Source organism: Atractosteus spatula, chromosome 1, assembly GCF_055471065.1.
Source record: "Atractosteus spatula isolate fAtrSpa1 chromosome 1, fAtrSpa1.hap1, whole genome shotgun sequence".
Taxonomy (NCBI): Eukaryota; Metazoa; Chordata; class Actinopteri; order Semionotiformes; family Lepisosteidae; genus Atractosteus; species Atractosteus spatula.
The window spans coordinates 70383144-70402469 of NC_142706.1; the positions used below are offsets into that span (position 1 = coordinate 70383144).

The 19326-nt window shown below is 35.4% G+C and overlaps 1 protein-coding gene across 1 annotated transcript in view; it reads right to left on the bottom strand.

Annotated features, from left to right (window-relative positions):
* The window catches only part of ctnna2 (catenin alpha 2), a 549783-nt gene that overhangs the window by 19644 nt on the left and 510813 nt on the right, over nt 1-19326 (bottom strand). The window contains exons 14-16 of the mRNA XM_088930486.1: nt 12326-12439; nt 7265-7446; nt 3153-3258 (exon numbers count right to left, since the gene is read on the bottom strand). Of these exons, the coding sequence (XP_088786612.1) occupies nt 3153-3258; nt 7265-7446; nt 12326-12439 (402 nt within the window). The remainder of the gene's footprint in view (nt 1-3152; nt 3259-7264; nt 7447-12325; nt 12440-19326) is intronic.

Here is a 19326-nt window from a genome sequence, read left to right on the forward strand (position 1 = left end):
ACCACTTAATTATAGACCAATAACACATCTATTACATATACAATTATGGAGACAAGGATTAGAACTAAACTAGAGGATCATCTACATATATAGTAATATGACTCCATAGGACTGTCAATATGCACTTAGAAATGGCACACCATACATAACTAAATTGTTATAACAAGTAACAACAGTAATCAATGCACAGGGTATAAGTCTGATTAGATTTTCAAAAGGCTTATGATTATGTTCTTCATAAAATATGCAGTTAGGAACACAGCCTATCGAAGCAGCTTTATTTAAATTCCTAATTTATATAAAAAAGAAGAATATAGTCTTGTATAACATATAACTCACATTTCAGTAAACTTTTCAGGTAAGAGTTATACACCATAAGATGTGGTGTGTTTTTTCAGAGCTCCTTCTAAAGAGTAGTGCATAATCTTAATATTTTCCCATGCTACTTCAATTACTATAATTGTACCAAACTAGAAAGGTAGACAAGTAGAATCAGGTAAGACTGCAGAAAAGTGTGGCTTCAGTGCAGGCAACATTGGCAAGTGTTTATTTCAGTTTTATTAAGTACTGTGTTCCTGAACTGTTGACACTGGCACTGAACCCCAACAGAGCACTTTGTGGTAAAGACCACCCTAGGGAACTGTGTTCCACAGTGATTGAAAGAGAATGATCCACACTGTCCTTGAAAAATAAGCCACTGTTAATAGAAACCAATTCCAAACTGTCTTGCCAATTGCTGTCCAAGCGCTACATAAGTCAGTTGGATGTACAATTTAGCTATGAAAAATAAATAAAAAAACACTCTCATGATTTGTACTGTAAGTATAAATTCAAGAAACCTAGAGCCACAGGTCAAGTGTGACCGTGGTAAAAATGATTAAAAAAATGCTTTGAAACAGTGCACTTTTACGAGACTATGACCTGATCCATAAAAATATTTTATCAACACCTCTGACACTATTCCCAACCTGAAACGTGGTCCCCCCTTAGGTGTTTACCATAAGAGCTAGAGACTTGCTATATATCGCTTGCTGTGTCTGAAATGTAGGGTGTTTAACTCACAACCTTCCAGTTAGGAATCTAGAACCCAGCTACTGCTCTGTGATTGTAGCTTAAAACTTTTTATATTCTGAATTTCAATACAATTTTCAAAAATCAATATCCAGATACATGGAAGTGAATATTTACCTGATGCTCACAAAAAGAAAGAATAAAATTGCATTCAGAAGATGTCAATAATATACATAAGGCATTAACAGAGAAAAAATACAAAAGCTGTAACTGATGTTATTTTCCAGATTGAAATTGGTACTATTTTTTAATCATTCTACATCACTGGAAAATGTCTAAGAACCGTATTTGCTTAATTAACCTTGAAATATTTTATCTTCATTAACCTTAAGATATTGCAGCAGGAGGGGAGCAAGATGGCAAAGATAACTGTAGAATTGATACAAAACATGGACAGTATAAACACTTCTGGAGAAATCTGTTACTTTGCAGTCTCCTTTTAGAATCTGACCCTTACCTACAGCAAGGAGGAAAGAAGGTGACAGAACAGAAAGTAAGATCTGAATTAAGAAACCAGGCAAATATATTTTTTTAATTTACTTCAGATGTGGTTTCTTTATCATTGAGGATTCTGGTAGCTGCTATGCAACTATTACTATGTTTTCATATTCCTTCTTTATGTTTCATTGGTGTTCTTGTGTTGAAAAATAACTGTTTTGCACCATTGGTTGATCTGTCATCCAACAGTACCTACTTAAAAGAGCTCTACGGTGCCCCTTGTGGTATCACACTACTTATTTCTCTTATGCTGACTCATTAAACAGTTAAGGATTATAAGGAAAAATTATACAGGCCTAGGTTAAATCAAAACTTCCACCATCCTGATAAAGGCACGATCACTGTTAGCTTTCTAAAAGCATCTCACATCCATGCCATGGAAATGTACTATCGGGTACTGGGGTTGGAATCAGCAGTAGGTGTGTGGGTTAAAGTTATAATCTAATAGTAGTATAGTAACTGAAAAGGAATGGAAGTGCTATGGTTTCCTCTCCCTGATCTATACTGTATTCTATGGACTACAGCCAACCTCTGACATCTGACATTTAATTCCAAAGGAAACTAGACCTAAAATAATGGAAAGATTATAAGTGTGTTGAGCACAGATAAATCTACTGTAAAAATGTATGAATACATTGGATACACACAGCTGGGATTAGAAAAAGGAGAAGGAGAACTATTAGTTCTTCAATAGTTATACAATTTGTTTTAAGAATTACTGCTTATCAACATACGTTCTTATATATTCTGAAATAGGGAGGCTCACTGGTGCAGTGGTTAGCATTTCTTCCTTGCACTGTTATGGCCCTGTGTTCAGTTCCAGATCTGGGGTGCTATCTATGAGGAGTTTGTATGTTCACCTTGTGCTCATATGGGTTTCCTCCAGGTGTTCCTTTTTCCTCTCACAGTCCAAAGACATACCGGAAGATTAATTGGCTCCCGGAGAAAATGTGTCCAGGTGTGAGAGTATGCATGTCTGTCTTTGCGTGTGGCCTGTGATGGACTGGCATCTCATCCAGTGTACCCTGCCTTGTGCTCTTTGCTTGCTGAGATAGTGCAACTTTAAGTTATGTCAAGAGGCCTAAAGCCCATTTTGAAAAAAAACTTTTGACAGATAAACTTTAATTATATTCATATGCTCAGCTGCAGTCCTTGCATATTTCTCAGTGTGAAAAAAAAGACTTCCACTTGATTTTATTTTTCTATGAGAAAGTTCTTTGACATACAGTAATTAAAGTTAAAACACCCCTCCTAGTATCTAAATTTTAGTTCAGACAACTGACTTCGGTGAGTGTTTTTTTTTCCATGTGGTGTTTTTTCCAGGGGGGGGCATTGATTGATTAGATATTTAAAATCTTCTGTCAGCATGTTCTGAAAGTACTTTGCCAATTATAAATGCATACCTTGTTTGTGTTAATTATATTAAAGACAACCTCCCTTTGATCTCCTGCTGATGATGCATACCATCTGGATAACTGAATGGCAAGTTAAGGCAGGCAAGTGTCAGTTCATTTTGCATTATATAATGCAAAAACCCTCTATCTTGCCAGGGCTGTGATGCAAACCTGTAACCATGGCAATACCTGATCAGCAACAGCGCGAGCAAGTTTGTCCATCCTGGAGCCAGCTTCAGCAATCTTCTTTGCTGCATTAATCACATCTGAGGAATTCTTCAGTGGGCCTTTGCCTCTGCAACAGTCCAGTGCAAATTAATGTTATGCATAAGATTAATAAGACAGCCCATGTTATCAACAACAATGCCAGTTAAATATGCTTGGTCATTCTACAGCACAAAAAGCACATCTAATAGCAAATATACATTATATAAACTGACTTGTTGTTTTCCCATGTTTTAGTGTGGAATATTTGAAATGTGTGGTAAAAGGGTTGTTTTAGTTTAGTGTAGTTACAAAAGCAAAGAACAAAAAATAGATAAATAGGAAGCAACAATCAAAAATGCATGCCAGTTGTACTAGCCATCTGTATGCACATAAATATGCTTGGCATCCTTGTAAAGCAGGACGAGACAAAAGTGAATGTCACTTCTTGATCATCAACACAGTGGGAGAAAAGATTCCTGTGCTGAAGAAAAGCAGTAGCCACAGCAGTAATCAACACAGGGGTAAGAAAATAAAGGCTGTATGAGCAGACAATATTTATTACACCACACAAGCTGCCAATATGTCGTGTCCAGTTCTGATGACACCAGTTCCAAAAAATAATGCAGGAATGATTTTCATAAATGTAAACTTACAGACTCAAAAATACGAATATCATAGAAAACAGCACAACAGAGATCACACAGAACAGAGGAGTGCTTCTTATTATAACAATTTGCAAACATTAGAAACAAACCAAACAAGACACTGAAAACACTGGGGTTAGCAACAATGAGAGGTTTCTTTATTAACATGTTAATATTGCATAATATTTTCATTTATTTTAAGTCAAATACAAATAAAAAGATCCTACTTCTTCTGCAGATAACTACTGTTTCCAGCATTAAATATACTGTATACCAAAATCTTGGTGTGCGGCATACTTACTCTTGTACCCTGATCTCTGGTTATTCTTCTGTGAACAAAAAATTGACATCACTTGCTTATGCCTTTTTAAATAATCCTTCAATCAGTTTCAGTGAATGACCCAGTGCAGTTTATTGTGTGTTACATATATTTAAACCTAGAAAATGTATTTAAATGTATACATCTTTCTGATTTTGTTTTTCTGGTTAAAGCATCCAGAGCTCTACAGTATGTTACTGAAGATGTAGGGACAGAAGATGTACTGTATAAGGACACTATTTTTTAGTAAATAGTGGAAAATTCAGGAAGAAAGGGTTGAAGAAGATAAATACTTTTTTAGGTTATGAAAAATTATCTTTATTAAAAATTTATTGGAAAAAATAGAATTAAATATATATGCTATTGCTCTGGAAGTGGTCACTCAGATACCTTTATTTATTAAACTTAAAATACTCTCAAGTCAATCTAGAACATAAAGGCAAGATGTTTAATGTATGAAAATAATACTTGAACAATTTGAACTCAGAACATTCCTTCATCACTAAATTGAATTATTTTTAAAGATACTAGATTACAAAAATGTGTTTACATTAAAAAAACATCTCATCTCAATTATCTTTCAGAAATATACAGTGCATCAAAAGAAACATTACTTATAACTGCATCAGGAAAATGACAATCTATTTTGTAGCAGTTACACTGGCATTTTATTGAATAGACATGATATAAAGAAGGTAAGTTCATTATGCTGAATACAAATTACATTTGTCATCAGCAGGGCTGATCAACAGGCAGTCTATTGTGAAAGTCATAGGCTAGTTTAGTGCCTGTGTAACAGTCAAATTCCTTCAAGTGCATCATGGTTGGACATGAATGATCAATTAATCAAAATGAAGTGAAAACACTTAATCAATATCTGAGGTCTGTATACTTTATTCTTTAAAACATTAATCTGTGATACTGTATGTTTCTTTTGATACTCGGTATGCATGTTAGTGATTTAAGGCCTTTAGTATTTGAAGTATGTTTCTCAGGGGGTAGCAAATGCCAAAATTGAATGAATAGCTCTAATTGTAGAATTGTAGAATTTCTATGTGAATTTCAGAACTGAATGAAAACAAATTGTGAGCAATTTAAGGATGAAAACAAACATGCACAAAGTGCTGTATGCATATTGTACTCTTATAAAATATAAGATTTATAACCACCAAAAAAGGGCCAGGCTTGGTTTCTCAGTAACAAGACACACAGCTCATGTCGAAATTGCATCAGTGGTTATTAAAGAATGGGTGCAGGAAATGGATTCAAGGAGTTTGGTGGTAGTGACCGTGAAATGTCAACTGAAAGACACAGGCAGAGAGCCACTGAAGTACCCCACAGCAGAAATAAAACAGCTGCAAAAGGGGAATGTCTAACAGTTAGCTATCACCTGCTTCTTTTGATTCTAAAGAAATAAAAGTGCCACTTTTTTATCCCATAGTAGAGGTTTGAGATGCACCACACTTCGTCAGAAGTAGAAGCTGGTCATGAGAGAAATGTGGTGTATGGTAAAACACGACACAGTTGCAAAACGACTGCAACCTCAACATAAACCATGAGAAAACGTGGGCATACTGTGTTACCCAGACTAACAATTGATGATCAGCATCATTAAACTGGTATACAGTAGTATACAATAACATTAGTGGTAGGATGTAGTCCAACAGTCACATGTACCCTTCTCAGGCCAGTCTCAAATCTGTCTTATGTGGCAGATCTTTATCAGTCTCCTGAAGTGATCATGATCAATATGGCAAATGTACAATTGACACAACTGATTGATTCATTCATCAGAGTTGTGACACTGTTGTATACTAATAAGACAAAATTTTTCAGCATCATCTTGTAGCCTTTACATTTTGTTTTTTTAATCATTTTCATCTCTGTGTTATTACTGTGTTAAGAATAATCATGGAAACAAAAACCGTATATTTGGAGCAAATTATACATTTTAAATTCACAACTTGTGGTAAAAATGAAATTATACTTAATGTGGCATTACACAGCCATTATACAATGTCACTGGATTTCAAGCAATTCACCTGATCATGCTACACCAGATCTGAAAGCTGTATACATAATGCATAGGAAGAGATATTGTTGGTGAACTTTCAATAGTTGATGAAGTCTGTGGCACTTGGAAAAAAAGATGTCACATGAAAAGAGTATGGGAATCAAAGCTGTAGTTAATGAAGGCTACTCACTTAGTAGGTACACCTCAACTTAATGTTTTATCCGGTGTTATACATATTTCTCTGTGTGGGCTTTGTTTAACTGGTATAGCTGGCAATAGAATTATGCAGGAAGAAATGACAAACTTTCCAAAAGTGATAGAAAGTTCTCAACTCCAGACTAAGTAGAGATCTCACAAATCTTTGCAACAAGTACAGCTGTTAACATTTCTTGTAGAACAGAAAGAGCACAAAATGGTCTCACAGGGCTGTTTCATTTCATTTGAAACCTTTGCTTCATCCTTTTTTGTTTCCCCTCAGCAAAAAAGTATGGAATAATTTTGTAGGTTTGTGCAATCCTGTGCATATGATAAGCACCATGAAAATGCGGAAATAAAAATGTTGGCCAGGTTTATACTACAGGACTTACTGTACTTTTATGTCCTGTTTGCAATTACTTCTTAACATTCCATAATGTTGCAGTATTTCACGTAATTTAAAACACACATTTTATTAAAATGGTGTTTTAAAACCTTACAACATACGAAAAACATGTTCTGAGGGGTGCCAACTGCAAGTTCTAGTCTTTTACATTGTGTGAACTCCAATGATAATATTGACTTTGGGGATTCTTTTATCTGAAAGATAATGTTAATTAGTAAAATCATATGCTCCTGAATAATCCTGATCAAACACATATATACAATTTTAAGGTTTCAAAATTACTGCTATTTACTGTATATACTGTATGTTACTGTAGAGATTTTTTTTTACTTCAGGGAGTTCACACTTTCAGGGAGCATCCTCAGTAGGATTATGAGCAGATTTTCAATTCTCAAAGTGGGGTTTCAAATAATGCATGCAGAAGATTTAATGTTTTCTTGAAAGATCATGAAGTCCCTGGATCCCTGGATCCCTGACTGCATCAGCATCTTAGGGGCCATCTTATGTTATATTTACCTGGTGAAGTCTGTCATTTCCATCATGATCATGCACATCTGTTTCGCCAGCACAATGATGTCGTTGCCATTGTCGTCCCATTTGGCCACTTCGGCATCCAACTTGCACTTCTCCTGGCGGAAACTTTCCACCTGCTCCGCGATTTTAGCTTTCTCTTCTTGTGGCAGCTGAGCCATAATAGCCTGTGTTTATGAGAGGGAATCACCAAAGGAGAAAGCTATTAGACAAGGAACATAAAATAGAGCATGTGGGCCATATTCTCACAGATCTTTCATTAACAAAATAGGGATTCTGAGAGCATGAAGTATTTTGGCTTTTACAATGGATTCGTGGGTGCCAGGGCTGGAGTTTTTCTTTTAAACAGTTTGATTAGAAAAGTTTGGCAACTTTTCGAGGGGTTGTTAATTCTTCAAACTTCAATGCTTTTCAGAATTGCAGATTTGTAAACTTTCATTTTGTCAGCTTAGCATGCATTGGTGCTGATTTCTGTCATTCTGCTCTTTAGCTTTATTATGCATTGCCAACCACTTTCTAGAGCCAGAGCCTTACCCGGCAAGCAATTGGCACAAGGCAGGATACTTCCTTGATAGGACCCGGTCCAGCACAGGGCACACACAGAGACAAAAACAAACACACTCACACCAGGGCCAATTTTTCCAAAAGACAATTAACCTACAGTACCACTATGTCTTTGGATTGTGGGAGGAAATTGGAGCACCTAGAAAAAACCCATGTGAACACATGGAGAACGTACAAACTCTAGATAGCATGGCAAAAAACTGAACCCAGGGCCCAAGTGATGTGAGACAGCAATGCTAAACACTGCGCCCTCATGCTGTCCAATTATACATTTGAATTATTCAAATTCAAATCATTTCTACAATTATTGGGAAATCCAAATGTTTCTGAAAAATAGTGTCCATTTTAATGTAATACTGCAAAACAAGAGGCATCAAACCTTACCATACTGCATGTAACTCTCTCAGTTGAATTCACATATATTTCTACTGTTTTATACATACATATATAGTACGTATTGCACACATTTTTGTCCTTTATATCAACTTAAAGCTGGTCTCAGAATATACCTTATCCCAGAGCCCCTTATAGTTGTAACTTGATACTTTAAGTCTGAAATACATAAATATTTCACTTTTTCTCTTAAATAAATAATGCCATTGTTCAACGTTATTTAGGGGTGAAAACATTACCTGGACTCAAATTAATTTTTGCATTATTTATAATTTTAATTAAGCCCTGAAGCAATAATTAAAATTGATGAAGTATCAATTATTTAGGTGTGCTTTTCATTGCTTTCAACACATCTATCTTAAGAGAATCTCTTCGCAAGACTCAGGCTTACCCCCATCATTTTATTGCAGAGAGTGGCAACTAAAATTAAAGTAAAAAATAAGACTGAAAATGACATTTACTTCATTCGTAAGAAATTAATGTTTTGGCATAGATTCAGCCTCAAGAGCACAACAGACAAGCCATTACTCATTTACAATTAGTGCCCGACTTGAGCAAGGTTGTGCTGCTGGGGAGGAGGGAAATGAGAGAATATAAAGTGACAATGTTAGTTACTATTTTTCACTTGGATTTGAAATGTAACTCTTCGGGGAGGGCAGAATGCAGTGAACAATATGATAAGTCCTATTTTAATTTTATGAAAAGTGGAAATTACATCACCTTCATTATAAATGCAATATTGTTATGAATCATATAAACAGTACAATTGTCTCCAATTCTCAGCTGGATTGATAACTCTTTGCTGCAAAGATGAAAAAAAATGTACAAAAGGTTTTCATATTTAATTGGGAAGAGGTGTAAAGGGGGAAATTAATTTCTTTGCCCAAATTTCTTTGGGTTGATAGTATGGCACGGCAGTCTTGAGTCAGTGATCCACTGATGAATGCTAGCATGGGCAGAAACAACATAAGAAAATTACGCATAGCACATATTTTAAAATAAAAAGTAAAGATCTAGATCAATTATTTGTTTTTCCAGTGCTGATAGTTTTAATTTTGAAATGAGAGGACTTGGGGAATGTCATTATTTGGGGTAAATGCAATACATGTTCATTCAAGAAGATATCTGAACAAAACTTCAGTCACGGATTGAACTATGTTTTTTATTTAAATGTTTATTTACTATGTTTTTTTTTTTTGCTGTTGTTAAATTCTTTCATTCCATGAGACTTAGTTTTCAAATAAAGTTTAAATTGTACATATGTTTGGCTTTAACCCCCTTAGGTTAGAGTGGCAACTGTACAGAGCTCAGAGAATTGGGTTTGCTTTTCACTTAAACATTTGTAATAAACCCCACTACATACCCATAAAAAAAACAGCTTTTGCTGAAACAAAAGTAATTTAAGAAATATTTTGCATAGATGCTTTGCTATCAAGATGATACTTTATTTTAAGGGTCCACACTTAAAAATTCATGTACCTTGGAATACCACCTAATAAGAATGCAACAGCTAAATGGTAACTTTAAGAAACCACACTATTAATTATGAATTATATCACATGAATTATTGACAAATGAAGGTGAGAATGTCAAATGAAACAGTCATAATATATTCCTAAGTTATATATTATATAACTTGTATATTCCTAAGTTACTTTTAAACCCACTTCTCCATTGTACTGGAATGCATAGTTTTGCTCAGAAGGTAGTGCTTCATCTTCGCCTAATGGTGCATTGCTTTCCACAGTTATGTAAGATCCATTCAACTTGGATTAATCTTTAATTAGAACTCAGTATACTACTTTTTTGCATGGCGAAATCATAAAAAAGTACACTGTTTTGCCTTTTCGCTTGTGAACAACTCACCACTGCAATGGAAAGAAAATTATTCCAAACACAAACCCCACTGGGCCAAATGGAAAATAAGAAAAGATGAAAAAATCTGACAAGGGAACAACTCACTTGTAATTTATCGAACCTGCAAAAAGCAAAAAGAAGGGAAAAGAAGAGGGGGGAAATACTGCCTGGTAAACAGGGCTGATTGGTATGTCAGAAAAGCGAGGTGCTAGGTAGGGCTTTTCAGAATTCACTTATCCACAAATCCCCTTCCTGCTTACTGATAACAACAAGAGCAGGCCTCTGGTGCTTAATACTGCAGCAAATCCATCCTGTACATTGCATGCCAATACACTCAGCAGCTTTTCTACGTCTGCAAGGATTAAGCTGTTTTCTACGTTTCCTCACAGAGAAAGCAACTTGAAATGACTTTAATTTGCTTCATTTGAAATAAACTGTCCACCCTCCAAGTTAAGTTTTATGGCTGACCTGTGGCTGTTGGTACTGAATCATTTGTTAGTTCTGTGCTTTTTCTATTCTCATTATTTTTTTAGCAAATACCTCAGAGTATTGTGAGCTTCCATGTTTGTATATAATAAGCACACAACCAAATCTATGCTACCAAAAATTCTGTTGTTCTTACAGAACAATTCATAAAAGCATGCAAATACAGTTTTTATGAAGATAAAGCCCATCAAGAAAATACTAACACTGAACTACTACTAAAAGTTTATCCTTTCTGGTCGACATTTTTACATTAATGATACAGTACCCAAAGGGCTAACCAGTCATTCTACAATATCTGATATGCTGAAAGGACGACATGCATCATAGGTCATTACTTTAACATAACTGTCTATTCACTAGACAAGAAAATACAGTATGGGAGAAAGAAACGAAAGGCCCTTTATTACAGTATATCTAGTTATGCATACAGGTTGGTACACTGTTGGTTTCACCTGTTTTTACAGTATGTTTGTATGTTATTCTAAACAGCTATGTGATTAGATCGGTTGCATCTGTGCCAGAGGCCACAAGTTCACATCGTGTGATACATTTTGTTCTGGAGCAGCAAGTGCCTCTGAAATTACGCAAATTTCTATCACTCATTTCAAATTCCAAAAGAAGACTACACCTGCTGAAGTTATTAAAATGCTGTCTAGTTTTGTAATTTGTTAATTCAAATTTGAAACTTAAAAAAAAATATTTCTGGCATTTGGAAACTGTTATTTGTGGATTTGTCAGAATTTGTAGTGTGTCCTCACAGTTGGATGCAATTCAGATATTCTATGACATTTTACAGTGATTTCTTATGTGAGAACACAATACATCATCAGAGAATGTAATACCTATCATTTTAAAAACATCAAGAAAAAAGGATATTGGTTACAGATGAATAAAATATTTTAGTAGCCTTGAAATAGACATGTCTTTTATTACTTTGAAGATTCTTTTTATAAAATAAGATTTTTTAAAAGCCATTGGTACATGGGATTTATTTTACGTCCATCCATTTTCTAAGCTCTCTACCCAATACAGAGTTGCAGGGGTACCCAGAGCCTAACCTGGCAAAAAATGGGTACAAGACAAGATATTTTCTGGATGGCACACAGTCCAACAAGGGCGCACATACTGTACAAACACACTCACACCACGGCCAGTTTTACCAGAGGCCAATTAACCTACTAATATGTCTTTGGACTGTGGGAGGAAACTGGAGCACCCCTTGGAAAACCTGTACAGACACAGGGAAAACATACAAACTCCACATCGATAGCATCCTGGGAACTGAACCTAGGGACCTGGTGCTGTAAGGCAGCCTATAGAATTTACATTGAAACTATATAGTTTAGATTAGATTCTTTTTTATTGCCACACAACAATAGTTGGTGGAATTTGCTTTCAGTACAACAAAGAACACAGATGAGACATACATACAGTACAACATATACAGTACAAATAGGACAGAAGACAAACAAACATCCTCACATACAAATGTAAACAACTACAATGGAATTCAGAGTTCAACGTGAATTCAGAGTTCAACGTGAATTCAGAGTTCTTATGGCAGTGGGAAGGAAGCTGAGGTTGAAGCGGCCAGTCCTTGAGAGGAAGGATTTGAAACGTTTTTGCCATTTCATACACTTGATTTGCCCCTTACAAGAAAGAGTACCTGTGTAAATGCTATTGGGATCATTTGTGGCAGGTGAAGCCCAACTTTGGTGCACTGGGCAGTGTTTATCACTCACTTACCCGTGCACTCTGTCCTGCAATAAGCTGGTCATCTTCAGTCTGAACACTTGTCCTGCTACGTGCATCGTAGTCCTCTTGCTCAAAGTCAGAATCATCCTCCAGCTCTTCTGGTGTCTATTGGGAATAAAATCAACAAAGTATACGTCAAACTAGTTTGATGCACAGTGAAGGATAAAGCAATAAGCCAAGGTAGACTCAAGGAGACTTGTAATGACTGTTGAATTCAAACAACTTATGGCTTTCAGAACAGGTGTATATAGTACAAAAACAAAAATTCAAACAAATAGGGCTAAATAGCTTCAACTGAAGATGCATCCTCTTTAGTTCTAAATTATTAAATGTCTAGTAAAAATGATGGAATATGTCCAGTGCAATATGCCCTAATGTTAGACTAATGTTGACCACATAAAAGGCACAGAAAAAGATGGAGTTTGATTGCCCTGAGAAACCAGAACCTTAACACTGTATAATACAACAGTCACAAACTGAAAGATATGATACATTTAAGGGCATCAACACTGTTTACAGATTTGTTTCTGTTTTAATTAGAAAACATTTCTGGTCATACAAAAACAGGAAGTGATTTTCTTCAGCTGTAATTTCTTGCAGTAGTTTAAAGAATTATTACACCTTTAAAGATGTTAAAAAATGTCATGACCACAACTTTTTTGTGGCTAAACCTCTTAAAGGGTTTTGTTTTAAATCCTCCTCAAAAGATTTGTCTATGATCACTTACAAAACCTCAAAGTCTAACACTGCTGCACGTTAAAAACATATTCCAAAAATATATTTCACCTACTGGTAGCTACCACAATGAGAGTACCCTGAGAGCATTTACAAAAACTAATGCTTCCCTAGCTTTGTGGTTTCTCTAACCACTTGAGTATCCACTTCATTTGAAGAGCAGTCTGGATTAGCCTTAAGATGTATATAGAGCTTCACAACACACTCCAGCACCAACAGGAGAGCTCTCTCATCAGCATATTCAATACAGCACGGACGAACCGTGCTTTTAAAAAAAGACTTATAAGAGACTCTTGAAATACACAAATGTTTGAGAGAAGGTAGAACAGAGTTCACTTATCTGACATGCTTATGTGGAACATTTGATTATTCCAAGGCAGTTTCATCTGACATGTAAGATTAGGTACTGAAGGCACATTTAACGTTCCAATTTTATGTTTTAACACAGTACATACATTTCTTAGTGATTCAGTTTGGAAATATGAATTTGATATACAGTATTGAAAAGAACTTAGATATAATACTTTGATTGACTTCAGAGTATAGGAATTAATATAGTTTCTAACCATATATATAATATACTGTATATGAAAAATAATGATTGGATTTGTTGTTAATTTGCATTTTCAGTTATCATCTATGTATTAACAATGAATTAATGTTATAATTTATTGAATAGAATTATATTGCTTTTCAGAATTTACTGAATATCTTGAGAGTACAGTATATTCAAAGGAATCTGAGAATAATCAATAATAATCAATAATCATATAATATCCCACATAATGTAAACTCACAATACCTAACCTTTTTCCCCATGGGTAGAGTGTCCATTTTCTTTAGAAAAAGAAAATGTAATGAGGACTTTAAATCGTATTTTCCAACTATCCTTACAATGTGCTAAATATGACTTTTACCAAGACTTGACCATTGGAGATTTAGTGTAAGATATTACTGTATATTATTCACCTGTGTGACCTTTGCAATACCCCTTCTTGATTTTATAATATAATAACTGATTATATAGGCACAAGAGAATATGTTTGCTTTATTTTATATAAAAATGATATGAATCAAATAAACTGTTTTGAATATGAATATTATATTGAGTTCATAAAGACAATACCTCAACACCTGCCAGTCACCTGATCAATAGGGTATAAAAGTACTTACCCGTGCCCCTCATTCTGCAATTTTTGGTGTTAAGCAAGAAAATAACTGAAATCAGGACTATTTGTACAAGAACATAAAAATGTTACAAATGAAAGAAGGCCATCTGACTTGTTAGGTTGCTAGTAGGTAATTAATTTCAGGATTTTATCCAGCCATTTCTCAAAAAAAGCCAGGTTAAAACATTGCTGGGTAACTTGTTCCAGACACCCACACAATTGTTGTGTAAAGAAGTGCCTCCTGTTCTCAGTTTTGATGCATTGTTTTTGTTTTTTTAAATGTTAAAAAAATGGACCAGATAAAGGACAGATTAACAGAATTTAGCAAAATTACTGCACATTTTTTTTGCTTTAAAAATTGCAGTCATGACACTTTAAAGCAACAATTATTATTTGCCCAATACACAACCTACTCCATACATTCAAAGAAACAAAAAAATCAAAAAGAAGTAAAAAGGTAATTAATATGAATGAAAAATGGAAAATCCATGATTGTACTAGTATTCAAACCCTTTGCTATTGTAAACCTAAATTAATGTAGATACACAACATTACCTTAAGGAGTCAAAACATTAGTTGAGTGGACTCTAGGTATATGTCATAAGAGTGGTTTACATAATTTCAGAATAAATATACCTGTGTGGTTCTTTGTTCAGGTGGTGAATTCCAAGCAAAAACTAAGACTAAGCTTTCAAAGCAAGGATAAAAAAAATAGTTTCTGATTATCTCTGTGAACACGATCTACTCAGTCATTAAGACATGGATCATACTTCTCAGACAGTGTCTTTATCAAGCTGTTCCTCCAGACTGAGCAACTGGGGAAGAAAGAAAATGAGGAAGGATGTCAATGTGAGGCCAATGAGAACTTTGAAAAAGCTACAGTTTTTGTACTGTAACTAACCCACCACAGCACATCTTCCAATCAATACTATCCCTACAGTCAAGCATGGTGGTGACAGCATCATGCTATGGGGATGCCTCTCATCAGCAGGGAATAGAAAGATTGTTTGGATAGAAGAAAAAGTGGACAAAGCAATGTATAGGCAAATACTAGAAGAAAATCTTTCAGTCTGCTAAAGGTTTAAAAATGTGGTGAAGATTCACCTTTCAGCAGAACGGTGTACTAGGACAAAGCTACACTGTAGTGCAGTAGTTCTCAAACTTTTTGGACCAAGTACCACCCCTGATCAAACCAAAGGGATAGGGTTACCATAAGTCCGGATTTTCCCGGACATGTCCTCTATCCTTTTATCTCAGTCTGGGGAGAATTTTCAAATATCCAAAAATGTCCGGGATTTTAACCGCTTTATTTGCACCAGGAAGAATAATTAACAAAAGTTTTAAAGATAGTAGTTGAGGAGGTTAGAAAGAGAGGGAGAAAATTTATTAACTTCCCTAGTTCGCTTTGCGACCTACATCATCGTTCAGTTTTCGTCCTGTACGAAATCTATGATTATATCATGAAAGAGCAAAATGGGGCGCCAAAATCAGTGTCTTTACTCAGTCTATGCAGTGCAGAAGCATTCCCTCGAAAGGCTCCCTATTTTGTTTCTCGTTTTCCTACCCTCAAACACCATGCCAAAGCGATAGCACAACAAAAAAATAAATTTCTGTGTTTTCGAAGTGGCAAAGAAGACAGGGAAGCTGAATGTTTGGTGTGTAAGCCTGGTACTTTTGTTTCTGTGGCACATAAAGGTGTACTTGTCTTGCAAGCTCATGTTGACTCAGACAAACACAAAAGGCAATTAGAGGAGAGAGTTTGTCAACAAAATTAACAGATTATTTAGTAAAATCTGTCAGCAAAACAGAGGATACTGTTATTGTAGCAGAGGTGGCTTATGCATTTCACACAGTTAAACATCATCACAGTTACTTTACCAATGAACATAAAATGTGGGATATTTTGAAAACCCTCTCCATCCTGACCCCTTTTCCAGACAAAGCAATAGGAAAGTTCCTCAGGGTGTCCACTTTTTTTATGTTCAAATATGGTAACCCTAGTGGCCGATGTATAATCCTCCTCGTTCTCAATGGTTGTACATGATCTATTGGAGCTGGCGTCTGTACTTTTGGCGTCTATTCCTTTCAGCCATGACTTGATTTTTGCGAGCTATTCATTTTCGATCACTTGTTCTCTTGGCAAATGTGGCTATGCTGTGTCTCTGAAAGCTCGAGAGGAGTATGAACACTCAAGTATTAGCGTGCGCTGTATTGACATAGCTAAGTGCATAGGCTGCGTATTTAGCACATAAACTAATTTTATTAAATAGAAAATATGAAAACCCATCTCAAGCTTTCTGAAACCTATTAAGGAAATCACAGATAAAAAATGTACACAAATTTTAATTATTAAATTTTTAATTCCCAATTTTTCAGTGCACACAACACATTTCCAGGGTCATCTGGCCAGCTGCTCTAAGGCCAGCTGCATGGAGCCTCACTGTCCTGTCACTGATGCGGGCTTTGTGTCTGCTGGCAGTATCAGCAGCAGTATGGGTGGTGGATCTGAAACGATCTCTCAGATGGACCAGTCTGATGTGTCGGTCCTGCTCTGGTGTGGTCAACTGGGGGCGACTGGATCTTGGATGGTCATCTGTCCTGCCTGTCTGCTGAAACCGTCTCTGCAGTCGGAACACAGGGGAGCAGCTTACTCCATAGTGTCTGGCAACGCTGGCACATGACATGCCTGTCTGAGCATGCCAATGGCCCTCTCCCTTGCTTCTGCTGACATTCGAGGCATTATGGAATGCACAGAAAACTGACTAAGTGTGGCCTTTTTCTTGCAGTGACCTAAGCTTTGAATTAAAGCCTTTTTAAAGGTGACCTGATCAGGCATTGTTCCACATGGACCTCGTTGGGTTAAAGTGCACCTAACGAGCTTTCGTGTGATTGGCAAGTGGCAATGCCTCACTGCACAAGCTGTATTGCTGGTCAGAGGGCTTAAAACAAATGGACAACTTTTTGTGAAACTACATAAGCTATAACTATAGTATTCTCATTCCTTAAAAGGTTGCTTTCTTTTTTCCATCAATATATATGCATCATTTTGTAATTTTACAAAATGTGACATCTTAGAAATAGTCAATACTTTTGCAAGGCACACAATGTAATAGTTTTTTTACTACTGCGCTAAATTTTAGATACATTTTACAGTGGTTTTGTCATTTATTTGTTTAAACATGGTTTCTACTGTCTGGTATTAACATTTTCCTGAATAATCTTGTAATCATAAAATAAATAACAGAATCAACCAAATGACGTTTCCTGTCAAGGACCTGTGATTTGCTTTGAATTGACCACCACAAGCTAAAATGTGTCCAGGTTTATTTTCTTTACACACATTACTGTTTTGTTCTATTATATGAAAGACAAAAGAAAATAACAATGCCACTAGAGAGGATTATGCACATTTACATTTATTCAAGGTATTCTTCAGACCTAAAAACATGAGACATAAAGATGAATTAAGTATAAAAAGGGCTATTTCCAGTAAGTGTATATAATTATTTTAGTTTAGTTGAATAATGTATACTGTATAGTGAAGGTATACTGACCTTCTCAATTTACAGTAGCCTCCATACCAGCTCTGTTTAGTTCTTATTTTTAAAAAAGGATCTTCATGAAAGAGCAGGATCTGCAGAGATTACATCAAATATCTGACCCACCACCCAACTACAATATGCAAACCCAGTTTCTGTTGGATAGATGTAAAAAGCATCTGCCAAAGAGAAAGCTGATATAAATGACCAGATTGGCAATTTGCGGTTGGGGAATGAGTTTCATGTTTTATCTAATCTGGGCCCTTTTGATTTCAGATAAGCTCTTGATGACATAATTGAACCTATTATTGATTAATGGCCATCAAGGACTATAAAATCTACAGGACTGTGACTCACCATAACGAGATGTGTCACTGCTATGGAAGATGCCCAAATAAAATAGTATTACAGATTTTATGTTAATACTTTTTTTTGACAGGATCCCACAATTCTTAATATGTGATACAGGGAACAGGTCCTGCATTGAAAATGCTTTTGCTTGAAAATGTAATGATCTCCAGGACTTCTTGGTGTCCTTGCCCAGGGGTCTTCATTAACCAATTAACCAACATGGGCTAGATTGTCAATCACTCTCTCAATTAGTTACTTAACCACATGACCCAGGTATTGTAGCATAAAAGGTTATTCTTTAGATTGAGAATCAATTTTGTTTGTGATTCAGATCATATGAGCTATAATAGTTCAACCAAGTCATGGTCAAGTCTTCCACTTTCTTTGTACTTTTTTACTATTTTGTACTTTGGGATTTAGTATTGTTTTTTATAAGCATTTTTTTTCTTATTCTGAAATAAATTTTGAATATTAATTTTATATTTTTGTTCATTGCAACAATGGTATAACATGTAACAATTATAAAAATAATCTTTAATTTTACTAGGATATCACCTCCTGCCACCTGGAGATACAGTACCTTGGAAACTTTTCCTAACAGAAAATGTTTGGAAATACATGCTGCTCATAGTCTCTAAATGTAAAAATAGCCTTCCTAGTTCATCTCAATCTGATTAAATTAAATGCAGTTGATGTACATTAGACATGTACTGTACATTAGTTTACGAGCCAATTAAAAATACAAGAATTGATAGAAATCCAATGCTCCTAACGTAATAAATCTTAAATTTTTCCATAATTCATGCACAATAATGTAGTAATATAGCTGACTACACAGTTGCATAGGAACAAGTTTGATTGGTGGGTTGTCAGTGTATATTAGCTGCAAAGGAACAAGTAAAGGTTGATACCGTGCTTTTGGTGTGTGACACCTGAAGATGTCTGAACAGCTGTAATGCTGTCCCTTTCTGCTTTTCAGCATGGAATTAACCTCTGCTTCATTGTTTGCAGTACACACACTAATGTTACTCCTTGGTCAAAACCCTCCATAGAAACATTTTACATAACTGCTGGGCAGGATTCTAACTCTGCACACAATGTATTAAAACTGTGCCCAGTGTTTAGAATTTACATGCAATAAAAAGCATTTTTTTAAAATGATTAAGCATTACAATATTGCTTATTGGTAAATTGTAGG